The sequence below is a fragment of the Corella eumyota genome, chromosome 1 (genome assembly GCF_963082875.1).
Source record: "Corella eumyota chromosome 1, kaCorEumy4.1, whole genome shotgun sequence".
NCBI classification, from domain to species: Eukaryota; Metazoa; Chordata; class Ascidiacea; order Phlebobranchia; family Corellidae; genus Corella; species Corella eumyota.
Genome location: NC_137490.1, coordinates 148,048 through 164,128, shown reverse-complemented (window position 1 = coordinate 164,128; position 16,081 = coordinate 148,048). Strand labels below are relative to the sequence as shown.

Here is a 16,081-nt window from a genome sequence, read left to right as displayed (position 1 = left end):
CGAAACTTAAGTAGGGTAAAAAATGTTTAATTTTTTATTAAATATTTCGACAGATGTTGTTTTTAAATTCTTAACGAACAAGAAGTAAACCGAACTTATATTGACACCGGTTGAAACCGAATCGTCACAGAATGCAAAGAACGAGTTTGAATCGTTGTGAAGATAGAGATAATAGATTGGATTAAATTTCATGTCAAACTTCAGAGAGGTTTCAGCTCTTAGTTGATTAATTATTAAGCACGACGAAGTAGGAATATATAAGATAAGAATTAATTAATTAGTTTCATGTACTAATTAATAATTAATTGGTTTAGTTAGATATATATTTCCATGTAAGCCAAGATACTTTATTATAAGTATTAAGGTCAGCAAGTATTAACTCGGATATTCTGTTTATTTTGTAAGTTAAAGTTTGAACAAAATGAAAATAATTTTCATAATTTCGTTGATATTTTTGATTTCTTTCGTGGAAGGCAGAAAAGTAGAAGTATTACGTCATCATGACAAACAATTACAACCTAGTGATGTCATAAACAATGAGCTTGACGTCGCTGACAGTCAAAGAAACCACGAGCATCACGTGACACACAAAAAGAGAAGTGACGTCACAAAGAAACGAAGTAAGAAGCACAAGACGTCACATATCAGCGAAAAAGTTGCTCACAGGAGGGCAATGGAGAGTGCATGGTTTTACTGCTCGGACGGGAGCGAACCACGCGAGGTTGCCGATATTTTGAGTGACGTCACAAGTGATGACGTCACACATAGAGGGGTGATGTGCGAGAGAGAATATCCGACGCAAACTTGTTGTGGGAACTACGATCAAACCCACGAGCTCACCGCGTCAAAGGTTTTAATTAGTAATTAATAATTAATTAGAAATTAATTAAAAGTAGTTAAAAACATTAATTAATGAAAAAAAGGAAAAATTAATTAAAATTGTTTCAACTTTTTTGGTCTAGCATTTAAATTATTTTTTTTATTTTAACAAATTAAATACTCACCAGATAACTGAATCGATCCCGGATGCTGGTTGTGCCCGGATGTTGCTCGAACTTCGGTGTGCCCACTGCTCCCCGCGCTCCTGGTGGCTATTTCGTGCTCCTGACCACGTAAGGCGCCCTCACGAACGCACTTTCCCCATCTTGTGTCCGGATTTCTGCGAAAAATTTTATAAAAAATGCAAAGACTTTGTACCAGGTCAGTTTTGGAAATAAAACGTTAATTAATTTATTTTCCTAATTAATTAATTTAAAAAAAATTTGAAAACGATTAGTCACTGCCTGTTATCTATTACTAAATAACCCCATTATCCGTAACAATGTAATAACAAAGCTTATTGTTACAAAACATTTAGATTTAATGATCCCAGATTTTTGTTTGGAGAATACAACTAAGGAGAAAGGACCTTGTTTCCCTGATTATGAGATAAGAAAAGGAACAATCGACTAATTGTGACGTCATAACGAACTATTTTGTGTGTGAATATTAAAAAAAATGTGTGCTTGATTTTGGAAATATTTAAAATTGTTGTTTTTGTGAATAAATTTTGTTTTTTTATGTAAATTTGAAGTTTTAAAAATTAAAATAAATAATATTCGAAAGCACTTACCAGCGTTCTAGAAAGTCTGTGCAGTTCTAAATAAAAAACACAATTTATTTACAAAACAATTTATTTCTTTTTTTTTTCACAATTTATTTCTTTTTTTTTCTAGAAAGTCTGTGCAGTTCTAAATAAAAATAATTTAAATTTTAAATTGTGACTCAGTCCTTATAATTTTGTTGAATTGTCAATAAAACTTTATACAATGAAATAATTATTTTTATCAAGACCAGCTTGGATTTTAAATCAAACCAAGAACTAAGGTTAATAATATTTCTCATTCAAGCGAATACATTGTTGCAAAACAATGCCCTCTTTGTTCGTTTAAAGTCAACGCGAATTTTTCTGTTCCCCTTTTTATTCACACCCCATGTATTTGCAGAATCAACCAATCACAATTCATTTCATTGCGCAAATTATTCCCTTGTGGGAAATCCCTTTATAATAAGTACCACAAAAAATACAAAAGTTTTTAAATTTCGTAAAGCTATGGGTTACAAGTTGTCAGCTTACAAAATATTACACATAATACCAGATGTTAGTAGGACTAATAGGCATAAATTTACGATATGTTTTAACATAATAATTTTTTTAGATTAAATTAGGATTTTAAGTTTTGCGAAGGGAAGAAAAGTATGGAAATTAGATCGGCAATGTAAGTTTAAATGGGTTTTAAACGAGTTTAAAACTACATAAACCGGTTAAATTAATTGAAATATTAGAAGTTTAAACTTTAATATACTTTAATGTTAAAAAGTAGTTTGTTAAATTTAAAATTAATCTTTTTAGGAAATCTGGTTTTTCGTTAACCAGAAGAAAATTAACGACAACAGCCAACGAATTCGACGAAGTGAAAAAAAATTATAAAATATGGTTAAAAGAATTGCAAACATGTTGGCTTAAGTTTTGTTATGTTATAAATGCTTTAAATTAAATTGCAGAAGCAGCTAGAAAGCGAATACAATCATTGTGACTTCACAATACCTTCGGTAAACAATGATGCTACGACTCTGCTTATTGTGACGTCACATTTAATCGCTCTTTTTGCCATTGCCGTCTTTGTTTGGCGCTACCTTCGGGTATTGAATACGTAAGTTTACAAAATTATAAACAAAAATTAATAAACGTTCTTCACCAACAATTGATATAAATTAAAAAAGCTTTAGGGGCGACTAAAAGTACGACTAGCTAATATGTTAATCTGTGCCTAGTTTGAAAATGAAAATAACAATTTTTCGCCCCTGATAATAAGTCTGAGTTGAAACCTCTAAGCGGGCTTTTTAGTTGAATTCCCTCAACAAACATAAATAAATGTAAAACAATTTCTCCAGCATTTCAGGAAGAATCCCGATCCAAGCAACATCTCAAGTCACAGCAGAGGAGGTTGACCCCGTTGCAGCTGATGACGTCATGGTTCACCCTGAGGGTGACGTCATAGTTCATCCGGAAGATTACGTCACGGTTCACCTTGAGGGTGACGTCATAGTTCATCCGGAAGATAACGTCACGGTCCACCTTGAGGATGACGTCATAGTTCATCCAGATGATTACGTCATGGTTCACTCTGAGGATGACGTCATAGTTCATCTGGAAGATTATGTCACGGTTCACCTTGAGGATGACGTCATAGTTCACCCGGAAGATTACGTCATGGTCCACCCTGAGAATGACGTCATAGTTCACCCGGAAAATTACGTCATGGTTCACCCTGAGAATGACGTCATAGTTTATCCGGAAGATTACGTCACGGTTCACCATGAGGATGACGTCATTCGGCATTTTAATTATGACGTCTTGGTTCACCCGGGGGACGTCAATGAAATTGAGGGTTAAAAAATCTTCATTGTGACGTCATTACAAAAAAACGAATGGCGTCAAACTCAGCGGAGTTTGGTTACTAAAGGTTATATTTAACGCAAATAAGTTGCAAAAATATTAAAAAATAAAGCGCATAAGACGCACAAAGCGCATAAGACGCAAAAATTAAAAAAAATAAAGCGCATGAGACGCACAAAGCGCATAAGACGCAAAAATTAAAAAAAATAAAGCGCATAAGACGCACAAAGCGCATAAGACGCAAAAATTAAAAAAAAATAAAGCGCATAAGACGCACAAAGCGCATAAGACGCAAAAATTAAAAAAATAAAGCGCATAAGACGCACAAAGCGCATAAGACGCAAAAATTAAAAAAAATAAAGCGCATAAGACGCACAAAGCGCATAAGACGCAAAAATTAAAAAAAATAAAGCGCATAAGACGCACAAAGCGCATAAGACGCAAAAATTAAAAAAATAAAGCGCATAAGACGCACAAAGCGCATAAGACGCACAAAGCGCATAAGACGCAAAAATTAAAAAAAATAAAGCGCATAAGACGCACAAAGCGCATAAGACGCAAAAATTAAAAAAAATAAAGCGCATAAGACGCAAAAATTTAAAAAAATAAAGCGCATAAGACGCACAAATTAAAAAAAATAAAGCGCATAAGACGCACAAAGCGCATAAGACGCAAAAATTAAAAAAAATAAAGCGCATAAAACGCACAAAGCGCATAAGACGCAAAAATTAAAAAAAATAACCAAAAAACCTAACGAAACCCGTGTTTGTAAAATGTGGCACAAGTAGGCATGTTTGAATGCCGTTATTTCTTTTAATATTTTTTTATTGTTGTTTACACGATTGTACTTTATTGTTCCATCCAAAACCCTCTTTTTTTTTAAAAAGTTTAAAAGCTTCGATTAATATGTTTTATAAATATATCCCAATGTTTTGTATTAATTCTTATTTAAACCCTTAAATTGCATGTTTATTAAAGTGCAATTTAATATTTCAAAGGTTCACACATTCTTTGTTTTGTTAATAAATTTATAAAAGATTTCTAATAATAAAAACAAGGTCTTACGGGCTTTGTGCATTTTCCTTTTAGAATTCGCATAACCTAAATATAAAGTTATTTATAAAATTCGACATGATTTTTATTTTAACAACTGGTCATTTATTTAACAAAAACTTTGCTGTATTTCTTGTAGTAATTTAAATTGTGCAAAATCAACGTTTCAATTAAAAATGTTTCAATCTTTATTGTTCAACAAAACATTTTATTTTGAAAGAAGTTGAATTTTTTTGTTTTATTCTAAATTAAAGTAAATGATATTTAAAATCTCTCTTTGTATATCAAGTGATTAAATAAATAATGCTTTGGCCTTAATAAGAAATTGTAGTTTTAACAAAGTTTGATATTATTTGTTTTTTGTTAATAAACGATTCTGTTTTCATTATTCCACACTCTTATTGGTTGCTTATAGCAAGATATAAATAATATAAGATCGGTTCTGTTGCGTAATAAACTAGGTTATTTATAACTAACATATAGCAACAGTTAACAACCAATCACAAAGTTGTGCACACGTGACTAAGATAATGCAAACTGGGTATTCCCCTCTACCTACATATATATATATTGCAATTAATATAATTAAAAACATTCTGCATGCGAGAACAAGTTAGTTAAGAAGGTTGGTTTTAAACATTTAAAATCATAAAAATTAATTAAGTTTTTTTTAACGAAATTTAAGAGTTTTTGATTTAAATGAATAAGACATAGTATCTTAGTTACAATAACATTATTATTTTTATTAAAAACTTTTAAGGTTTAAAAAGGCAAAAATGGATAAAATAAAATCAGTGTTAGTAGAATAATTTATTTCTTATTAGGGAGAAAATTAAATATTTATATTGTCATATTTATTAAAGTTTTAATTATATTTGTGTAATTACAAACAATGTTTCATGTCCCTAATCACAAAAAAGTTTTGTTAATTATTAAAAAAAAATATTTTTAGAGATTGCTGTTATTTGTTCACCAAAACAACGACAATTTACGAATATATTGAGGTTACTTTTTAACTTTAATAAATATTTGAAGTCTCATTTTTCATTTATATATCTTTATCCTCAATGTGAAAAGGTCGAATGCACGACTTAAACATAGAGTAATATTAGTTACTTTGACCTGGTCTCGAGTTGACAGTTTGAGATATTATAGATTATAATTGCCCGATAATTTTTTTGCTGATAAGGTAACGGCTCAGCAGGAGTTCATACCGTTTATAGCCCCTTACTCAAGGGCGTTACAGCATGAGATCAGTGGAGATTAAACCCACAACCTCATGATGGCGTAGCAAGTGTTAATAACCACTACACCACGCTGCCGGTTGTTATAATTTGTGTTGCGCAATGTTTTAATTAAGATGCTTAAGTTAAAATTATAGTATTCGTAATAATGCCGCAACTACATTGCAGATACACCCACGCAATCGACATAATGACAAAAGGAAGTATGACAAACAATGGTCTTATGACAATGTCCATTGTGACGCCATGTATGATCCTTTTTGCCACTTTAGTTTGGCGCAAATTTAGCTCAAAAACCAAGTAAGTTAAGCAAGCGACCAAAAACAAAACAACCCAACTTTGTTAACGACAAAAAAATAATTTTAACAAGTTTTAATTTTATTCAAAACAGAAAAAAATCGGAAAAATTTCCGATCCAAGCAACATCTGATTTAACAGATGATGATGACGTCATGGTTCACCCAGAAGGTGAAATAATGGTCCATCCAGAAGATGGCGCCAATGGAGTTATGGGTTAATTAAAAACCCAATATGACAGCCAATATTTAGTATTTCATTTATGTCTAGTATATTGGTTCTCTTAGTTACTATAGTACTTATATGTAACTACGACTATACTTCATATTAGTTAAATATGGGAAAGGTTGGCAAGTTTTATTGCCGCGTTATACTTTGTTAATCTCATTCTTGAATCCTAGATGGGCCAAATGAAATAACCTTAGTTTTCTTCCCTAGAATTTTCCCCACAAACATTCCTTTATATTTATATTGAAATATTAGCGATGTTTTGTGTTGTGTTTTTATTTTGCCAATTTTAAATAATCTTATTTTTTTAAATAATGTTATGCAATTTTGCAAATAATCACTAATATTGTGCTGGTCATATATTTTTAATTTAATTATCAAACTATATATTGTAATTGTAACCAAAATTTTTGTTTATCGTTAATAAAATATTTTAATTATAATATTATTTTAAGCGACTATTGTCAAAAGCAAGAATTAAATAAAATAACAAAAACTTTCTTATTGTTTTAAAACAATATCGGCAATGTAAGTTGACTTAAAAGGTGAAAGGGTTATTTTTATAATTTTAAGATCTTTGTTTTCTTTTTATATTTTTTAAAGATTTTACGAAACAAATACTAAAGTAGGTATTTAAATGAAAATAATATTTTTAGCAAATCTGTTTTTTCGATAACCAGAATACCAATAACAACGACCGAATATTATGAGGTTAGGTTAAATATGGTTAAAGTGCCTGTGCCAAACTATATAAACTAACATTGAATTTTTAAAAACGATTTGCAAACAAAATATAAGTACTTTGCATTGCTTTTGTAGGCACAACCAGACTACCAACAACAGGTGTGAATGACTCAAAACCAGGCGAATGATGACCATGTGACTATGTTTATTGTGACGTCATTTTAAATCATTTTATTCGCGATTGCCATTTTTGTTTGGGGCAGCTTTTCCCGAAAAACCAAGTTAGTTAAGTTAATAAATATTAACAAAAAAAACTTTTTGTTATAAAACAAAATTTAATTTAAAACAAAAAAAAATCGGAAGCATTTCCGATTCAAGCAACATCCGATCTAACAGATGATCTAACAGATGATGATGACGTCATTAAACATTTAAATGGTGACTTTGTGGTTCACCCTGATAACGCCGTAGAACGTTTAAACCATGACGTCATGGTTCATCCAGATGATGACGTCATGGTTCATCCAGAAGGTGACGTCATTCAATATTTAAATGGAGATCTTGTGGTTCACTCTAATAACGTCGTAGAACGTTTAAACCATGACGTCATGGTTCACCCAGATGATGTCGTCATTTAATATTTAAATGTTGACATTGTGGTTTACATTGTTATTAAACAGTATAACTTTGACGTCATCGTTAATGGAGAAGATGACATTTTACCACGAATAGGTTAATTAGTCATTAACTGAAGTGACCAATAACTAAATTAACTTAAATAAACCCGAATACCCGTATTAGTAAAATATGGGCCTTGTTGGCAAGTTGTATTGCCACCTTATAGTTATATGTGTTACAAGAAAAGTTTAATCGTTTCGTAATTTAGCCTAACGTTCAGGTGGGGATATAGAAGGGGTTCTAATAAAATATAACCCTCACCCTGAACTGTTTATTAGGACGAGACGATCTCCCTATTTAAGTAAAAGCCTAGGATACCCCGCTTTAACGGTTCACCGTAAAAACCAAGTTGGCTAACTCTGTTATCTATATTAACATGTACGGTAGGTGTGTAAGCTTACTTTTAATAATCAATAAAAACTACTAAAACAAAACTTGCAATAAAAACATAAAAGTAATAAAACAGTATAAAAACAATACGACTACACCTAACCGCACCCAAGTCAGAACTACTTTTGGTAGGCGCCACATACAACAGTAAACGCTACAATCAGGTTTAGGGCAAGAAATCCCGATAAGGTTAATTAATTAGATCTACTAGGGCATATAACGGAATATCAGGTGTCAGGAGCCACCGACGCATGACAAAACATCTATGTTACATATGTAAAACGTTGTAAATTAGTGTTTGGTATATATTTTGGTTATGTATAGTGTTGTATATTAGTGCTCTAGGCTTCTTCTATAAGTTGTATTACTGTTGTTGTATTCTATTTCTTTAAATTGTGATTGTTGTTGTATTCTATTATGACTGTTGTTGTATTCTATTCTTTAAATTGTGCATTTCGCTTTGCTGTGATGTTAATAATTACAATTTTATATTTTTTTAAACTATTTGCAAATAATCATAAAGTAGATCCGAAAATTGATTGGGTTAGCCCCAGTTGCTGTTGCTTATTCCGTTGTTTAAGGCCGAATTTCGCCGATTATTCAGCTCACATCCAGCGATCGAATATCACGTGACTAGTATTTATTTATTATGAAGTCATTTTTGAGTTTCCCCAAAAAAGAGTCTGCTTAAAAGTTTGTATTTTAAGAAGAGCTAGTTTAAAATATTTGCCGCGTTTGCAATCAATTTAATTAAGAGAGAAAATTAAATCATGTTAATGTGTTTTTAAAATTAAAAAAAAGTTAAATTTTTAGGCGTAAGCGATTTTACTTTAAACTTTTATACAATTCGATGTTTAAATTTAACAAAAGATATTGTATTTTGTTCAAAAGCCGACTTTGCGCAATATTTTTAGCCCCCAATTCCCACCCCTTTTATTCGACCAATCACAGACCTCCACAACTATATTTTGCACACGGTACAACATGATGTTTTAACCAAGTTAAAGTTTTCTATGGAAACAACCAATCACAGACTTTTTGCACACGACCATAATGTTACACCAACCGGGTATTCCCCTATATTTTAGTCCCAAGAACAGGTATAAAAGCGTTTTGGACTTTTCGTTCTGTACGCGAAGGAGTTAGTTTAGAAGGTTGGTTGTTAGAAATAAAATAAATATTTTAAAGTAGTTTTGAACCGTGTTTAAATATTACTTTGTTAACTAAAATTAAATTTCTAAACCAATAAAAATTAATTTTAATTTTAGAATCTTTCGAAATTTTTTATTTCGTTGGAAAAAAAGAAAATGCCTGAAACGGATCCGGCAACGTAAGTAAAGTTAAATGTTTAAGTTTTAAACAAAACAAATTACAAGCAACCAAAACTACTGTAACCGTCACTAAATATACAGTTTTATTATCATTTGTTGTTAATTAAAAACTAGCCAAGCAGTCAGAATAAATTTAAAATATTATTTTTAGCGAATCTGGTTATTATTTAACCAAAACCACCACCACAACAACGACGACAATTTACGAATATTTGAAGGTTGAATTAAAGTTTTAAATTTTGCAAAAATTTTAATATTTGTAATCGCATTGGTGATAAAATATTGGTATATTCACTATTGATAATAATGTCATTTACAATGAGCCTGTTTACATGGGCGCTTAGACCGTGTGATAAACCGTGTTAGCATACACAAACTGCCAACCTTACATACTAAATAACGCTTAAGCCATAAGAAACAACTTGACAAACGAACTTTAACACGGTTCAAAAAGCGCATGTAAACTGAGCGCTTATCGGGATGTTAAATTAACGCTCTTTCGCGATTCGGAACCGATCTTGAAATTATTTTAAACACGTTCATGTAAACGGGTTTTATGTTTTGCAGACTCATCCACCGACCGAACACAATCAGGTCTGTGACGTCACAATGGCTCAAGGAAACTTGACGAACAATGGCCATGTGCCCATGTTCATTGTGACGTTATTTTGGGTCTTTGTATTCGTGGTTGCCGTTTTTGTTTTTTACAAATTTTGCCTGAAGAGCAGGTAAGTTTATGACCGATATTAAATTTAATCGAAATAATTAAAAACTTTTTAACAAATTAACTAAGAAAACTATTTTCCAACAAACTAATAAACTTTGTGAAACACAAATCAACTTTTATTTAAAACAAAACTTTTTTAAAACAGAAAAAAATCGGAAAAATTTTCGATCCAAGCAACATCTGATCTAACGGACGATGATGGTGACGTCATGGTTCATCCTGAGGATGACGTCATCGGATTTGATGGTTAGTCGAACGACACCCGTTGTGGGCCGGGTTATAATAGCGTCACAAACAAACAAAACAAACAAACATAAAAACAAACCCAATATCTTAAACACTCCGTATTAGTACAATATGGGCCTTGTAGGCAAGTTTTATTGCCATCTTAAAATGTTCTTTGTAAATTGTTATTCAAATGTTTTAAAATATTTCGTTTATTTATTATCAGTGTTTTTTTGGTGTGTGCAATATTATTCTTTACCACGTTTTGTTACCTTCTTTCTTTTTTTTAAATTTTGCTATTTTGTTTAATAAACACAAAGTTTAAGCCAACCTAATTTATTGTTTAAGTTTTTTAAATAAAAATATTAAATTAACTCAAGAAAGATGAAATACAAAGAGAATTAGTCGCCACTTTCACAGTAATGACGATTATAGTAATTTTATTTAACTTATTTGAAGTTGGCTGCTCAATTACTTTTTCGTTACTTAGATATACAGCTTAAAACCACTGAACCAAAGATTTATCCTCCTTATACGTCATAACTGTAAACGTGGCACAAATATTTATACAAGGCGGATTTTAAGGGAAAAGGTTAAACATTTTTGTTCTGTAATCAAAACAATTATTGAATATACTTGGGTTAATAAAAACTGCAAAACTGCAAACATTAAAATTAGCAAAAAAATGATGCAACCTTTAGACTTTATATTATGCTATATTTAGCTACACCTTTTGCTTTTAACCAATCACAGAGCTTTTGCACACGAACCTAATATATTACCAACCGGGTATTCCCCTATAATATACATCGTTACAGGCTAAAAATGTTTTGCAAGTTTAGAGCAGAAAGAAATCGGTGCAGAAGGTTGGTTTTTAATAATAATTAATTAAAACTGCTGTAGAATTTTAATTCTAAACTATGTTAAATTTGTGAATGTATTTAAAAATGCAGCAGATGTTAAAACAACAATATTATGTTTAGCAGAAATTTTTGGAAGTTTCTTATTTTATGAGGGAAAATGGATAAAACAAACTCGGCAATGTAAGTTCAATGATTTTGTGTAAAAAAATTAAAATATTTAAGTGGCTTTCAATATGGTTGTTCGACAATTTAAAATATTATAAAGTTTTTTTAAATCCTATATTACTTTCAGCAAACCTGGTTATTTGATAACTAGTCCAACAGCAACGTCAAATATCAAATATTATGAGGTAAGACTTATATAGTTTTAAATAAAATAAATATTGAAATAAAAATTATGTTTTGCAAAAAGGTTTACAAAATCGGTATAAAACCTGCTATTGGTAAAAACATTAAAAACTGCATTCACAATATTCATAAAATCGCTACAACTTTGTTTTACAGACACATTCACAGACCGGATACCAACAGGTCTGTGACGTCACATTTAGAGAGAAGAACTTGACAAACGTTGACCTTATGACTGGGTTCATTGTTACATCATATTTAATCGTCTTATTCGCGATCGCCGTTTTTGTCCGCTGCAACTTGTGTTTAAAGAGCGAGTGAGTTAATAATTTATATAAATTTGAGGACAGTGAAGTTAATTCACAACAATTAAATATTTGCTACATTAGTAAACCATTATACTAAAAACCATTCTAACTTTAATTTAAAACAGGAAAAAATCGGAGAAATTTCCGATCCAAGCAACATCTGATCCTACAGATAATGATGACGTCATGGTTCACCCAGAAGATGACCACGAACGTTTTACCCCCGACGTCATGGTTCACCCAGAGGGTGACCACGAACGTTTTAACGCTGACGTCATGGTTCACCCAGAGGGTGACCACGAACGTTTCAACTCTGACGTCATGGTTCACCCAGAGGGTAACAACGAACGTTTTACCCCCGACGTCATGGTTCACCCAGAGGGTAACCACGAACGTTTTAACCCCGACGTCATGGTTCACCCAGAGGGTGACCACGAACGCTTTAACCCCGACGTAAGGGTTTACCGTAATGACGTAGTTGAGCATCACAATTTTGACGTCATGCTTCATCCGGAGGGTGACGTCATTGAAGTTTGGGGTTAATTTAACCCCACATTTAGCTCAGTTTATTGGAGTGAACGAACTCTTAGTTTGGCATTTACTCCAATAAACTGATTTTCATGTTTCACCATTGTGTTAGTTGCCAACTGACTTGTAACCTACAAGTTAAAGGTATTTGATACAACTAATTTGGTAATGCCTATTAGTTGTATCAAATACTTTAACTTGTAGGGTACTAAGTGAGTTGCAACTAACTTAATGGTGAAACATGGGACACTTCGTATTAGTAAAATATGACCTTGTAGGCAAGTTTTATTGCCCCCTTATTATGTACACTAAAAACTAAATTTTATTGCAAACTTATTTTTTGTGTTCAATCTCTTACGTTTTGAGGGAATTTATTTTTGTGTAAAGCATTGTTAACTTTTTTTTGCATTTTTTATCTGTAACGTTTGGTATTGAAAATTTAAACTTGATTTCACTTTAGCGAATAGTTAATTGCTGTAGAGCTAATTTAAAGTTGCCCAAGGTATTTTGATTAACAATTAAGCGATTTTACATTTAGGCAAAGAACAACTTTTGTAGTAAGTTACATTGCAAACGTTTAATGATGTAAAATATAACTTATTTGTGTTGTTTATTTGTAAAATAAGCTACCTCTATTCAATTTACTGTTTATGTGCTTTTATTGTTGCAAAAGTGTCAAGTGCTGTGCTTTATTATTAAAGTGTTTTTAACTAATGCAAACATTGTATTTAATATTGGTTCATAAAACAAATATTTTGTAAAAAATAATTTAACAGTGCTTGAAAGAGGAAGCAAATAATATTGGATAAATACGTCACTGTTTTATATTGTTAGATGTGCTAACGTGTTATTTATATTCTCTTATGTTGTGTTATTGGGTAAATTTAAATTGCAATATTAAGCCTTTATTTTAAAACAAGCAATAAATTTATGAATATGGTGAATTTTAAACACGTGATCAACTTATGTTTTATTATCAACTACTCAAAAGGTTATAAATGAAATCTTGAATCGGCATTTATTAAATAAATCGAATCAATTATTAAGTTCCCTTTTGCGAAATTTTGAGCACAGCATACATTGATCCAGGCAAATAAAAGAATTTGGGAATTAAATCAAATATTTAGCAACGTTTTAAATCAATAATATGAAACATTTAAAGCTAAATTCACAAACGCCACCTTTTTACTTAACAAATATTAATAAAACAGCTTAAACAGTTGTCATAGAAACAACCAATTACAGAGCTTTGCACACGAACCTAAAACTATACCAATCGGGTATTCCCCAATAATGATAATAACCCAAAAACGTGTATAAAAGCGTTTTGCGAGTTTTGGTTACTTGATTTGTTTTTTAATTTACAAAACACGTTAAATATGTAAATGTATTCAAATAAGTTTAATTTAAAATTGTTAATAATTTTATTTTTTAACAGAAATTTTCGAATTTCTTATCTTTGATAGAAAATGGATAGAAAATGGATAACAAATTCAGCAATGTGGGTTTAAGTGTTTAGTTTTTAGTGTAAAAATAATTATAATGTTCAAATTTATTCGTTTAAAACCAATTTAAAATTTCAAAGTTTTTTTAATTTTATACTAATTTCAGCATATTTAGTTATTTATTAACTGAATCAGGAACTACGCCATATAGCGGATATAATGAGGTAAATTAATATAGTTTTAAATAAAATATTTGTCAATAAATTAAATGTTAATTAAAAACTATGTAATACAACTGTTTAAATATTTTGCAAACATCCAAATGTAAAAACCCTATCTGTTATAACAGTGAAAAATAATTTTATAAAATTTATGAAATTTGTAATTAAGTTGAAAATATATTATTGCTGCATTGTTGCTTTGCAGACGCCTCAGGATACCGAATACCACCTGAGCTTTTACGTCACAATGACTCGAGAAAACATGACAAACAATGATCTTGTGACCATTCATTGTGACGTTACTAAGTTCATTGTGATGTTGATCCTATTATTCGCGATTGCCGTTTTCGTTGAGCAAAACTTTTGTTTAAATAACGAGTAGGTTATAAAACTTTATAAATTTTAGAACAACAAAATTAAATCAAATTTTTGTAACAAATTATACAAGTATTTTCATAAAGCAAGTCGCAAATTTTTAATTAAAATATTTTTTTAAATTTAAAACAGAAAAAAATCGGAGAAATTTCCGATTCAAGCAACATCTGACCTAACAGATGATGATGACGTCATGGTTCACCCAGAAGATGACGTCATTGAATTAATGGGTTAATTAAAACCCTGTTATGGCGCCAAACATAAAAATGTTGGCGTCGTAATGAGCGAGGAAACTTGCTCCAATTTAAGATTTAGCGATCTTTAATTTTTCAGTTACCCCAAGGTTAAATAACTCCGGGGTACCCAATACTAGTAAGATATTGGCAAATGTACAGCAAGTTTTATTGCTATTGTGGTAAAGTTTGCAAGTAACCCTCAAAGTATTTGTTGTGTTAGACTCTCCCGATAAAGCTTTTAAAATATGTCGCAGACATTATTATATTTTTGTTAAAGAATTTAATAACTGTTGTGCTTTTAAAAGTTTTTTGAATGTTGCACAAACTTTTTTATGCAACTTCGCAAATAAACTTAAAACATTTTAAGTTGTGATTTATTATAATTAGGTATTTTACGACTCGGCGGTTTTACCCAATTTGTTGGAACTAGATTTTTAAATTATTAAAACCACTGGAAAGTAAATAATAATCCCTTTTATTTGTTACGTCGTAATACCACATAATGGCAGAGGTTTTGAACATGGTTAAACAGTTAAAGTGTTATGTTGGAGAGTTTTGTAATTTTGTAAGTGATGTATATAGCATGTTAGTATGGTTGACACCGAATCATAAAATGGCTTTAAAACATTTAAAAAATGTTTGTGGTACTTACAATTTATATTTCAAAAATACTGGAAAATGATCAGTACCAAAAACAGGTTACCATTTTTTTAGGTGACGTAGAAAGTACTAAGTTAGCGTAGTGAATGTTTACAAACTGGTACTTTCTACGTCATCACAAACAGGGCTTCCTTTTTCTTTTTTTTAATTACTTTTTCTTTAAAGTTGTATAACTTAAAAAGTAGGTAAAATTATTTAAAGTTAAAAACATTTTTGTGTTCAGTGACACCAACTTTTTTAATTTTTGAGTAAAAAATATCGAAATATATAACTTTGAAGAAAATCGGGTTTCGTTGAAAACCGTTTTAGTCACGTTTACAAAACATGAACAATGTACCTTAAAGGTTTACTTTGCTTAAAGTTAAATCTGCAAAGCTGCAAACACTTAACCCAGCAAATAACCTTAGATTAAAACAAATAATCAGAAGCATTTCTAATTAAAATTGTGTCACTTTTTACCTTAGATTATAATTGTTATATGTTATAACATCTGAATAGATCACATTATTAGTTAAATTTAAAGTTTAATTATAAAAAAAAAACACTTAACCATAATACTTTATCCTCTTTATTCGTCATTACTGTAAACGTGGCGCAAATATTTGTACAAGGCAGATTTTGAGAACAAAATGTAAATATGTTTAATCACAAGATTAAAAATATCAAACAAAGAACGTTCGCTTTGCGTCAAAATAAATAAAATGAGCAAAGCTGCAACCATTAGTTTACCGAAAAACAACATACACCCCCTTGCTTAACAAATATTTTGCAAACAACTCAAACAGTTGTCAAAAAAACAAC

The 16,081-nt window shown here is 30.7% G+C and overlaps 5 protein-coding genes and 1 long non-coding RNA gene across 7 annotated transcripts; all 6 read left to right on the top strand.

The window, feature by feature from the left end:
• The first annotated feature begins 245 nt into the window (after window positions 1-245).
• LOC145763961 (uncharacterized) lies at window positions 246-1,807 on the top strand. Its single transcript, XM_082575517.1, has 3 exons — window positions 246-850; window positions 1,008-1,200; window positions 1,358-1,807. Exons 1-3 carry the CDS (start codon window positions 422-424, stop codon window positions 1,450-1,452), a joined length of 717 nt encoding a protein of 238 aa, XP_082431643.1. The 5' UTR covers window positions 246-421; the 3' UTR covers window positions 1,453-1,807.
• Window positions 1,808-2,095: 288 nt separating this feature from the next.
• Window positions 2,096-4,213, top strand: LOC145763960 (uncharacterized). Of its 2 annotated transcripts, none has more exons than XM_082575515.1 (4): window positions 2,096-2,258; window positions 2,393-2,453; window positions 2,545-2,693; window positions 2,935-4,213. In XM_082575515.1, exons 1-4 carry the CDS (start codon window positions 2,239-2,241, stop codon window positions 3,434-3,436), a joined length of 732 nt encoding a protein of 243 aa, XP_082431641.1. In that variant the 5' UTR covers window positions 2,096-2,238; the 3' UTR covers window positions 3,437-4,213. The 2 variants fall into 2 exon arrangements, with proteins under 2 accessions (XP_082431641.1, XP_082431642.1); XM_082575516.1 differs by having other exon boundaries at window positions 2,175-2,258; window positions 2,393-2,476.
• A 1,165-nt stretch (window positions 4,214-5,378) lies between these two features.
• LOC145763608 (uncharacterized) lies at window positions 5,379-6,612 on the top strand. Its single transcript, XR_014288441.1, has 3 exons — window positions 5,379-5,496; window positions 5,905-6,036; window positions 6,128-6,612. It is a non-coding gene; the product is annotated as an uncharacterized LOC145763608 (long non-coding RNA).
• Window positions 6,613-9,124: 2,512 nt separating this feature from the next.
• Window positions 9,125-10,626, top strand: LOC145753544 (uncharacterized). The gene is made up of 5 exons (XM_082569952.1): window positions 9,125-9,167; window positions 9,282-9,343; window positions 9,496-9,562; window positions 9,912-10,072; window positions 10,217-10,626. Exons 2-5 carry the CDS (start codon window positions 9,321-9,323, stop codon window positions 10,320-10,322), a joined length of 357 nt encoding a protein of 118 aa, XP_082426078.1. The 5' UTR covers window positions 9,125-9,167; window positions 9,282-9,320; the 3' UTR covers window positions 10,323-10,626.
• Window positions 10,627-11,117: 491 nt separating this feature from the next.
• LOC145760544 (uncharacterized) lies at window positions 11,118-13,005 on the top strand. Its single transcript, XM_082574462.1, has 5 exons — window positions 11,118-11,162; window positions 11,280-11,339; window positions 11,452-11,509; window positions 11,664-11,824; window positions 11,941-13,005. Exons 2-5 carry the CDS (start codon window positions 11,317-11,319, stop codon window positions 12,356-12,358), a joined length of 660 nt encoding a protein of 219 aa, XP_082430588.1. The 5' UTR covers window positions 11,118-11,162; window positions 11,280-11,316; the 3' UTR covers window positions 12,359-13,005.
• A 766-nt stretch (window positions 13,006-13,771) lies between these two features.
• On the top strand, window positions 13,772-14,868 carry LOC145763705 (uncharacterized). Its single transcript, XM_082575212.1, has 4 exons — window positions 13,772-13,844; window positions 13,955-14,012; window positions 14,215-14,387; window positions 14,517-14,868. The coding sequence occupies exons 1-4, from the start codon at window positions 13,813-13,815 to the stop codon at window positions 14,617-14,619; spliced, it is 366 nt and encodes a 121-aa protein (XP_082431338.1). The 5' UTR covers window positions 13,772-13,812; the 3' UTR covers window positions 14,620-14,868.
• The last annotated feature ends 1,213 nt before the right edge of the window (window positions 14,869-16,081 follow it).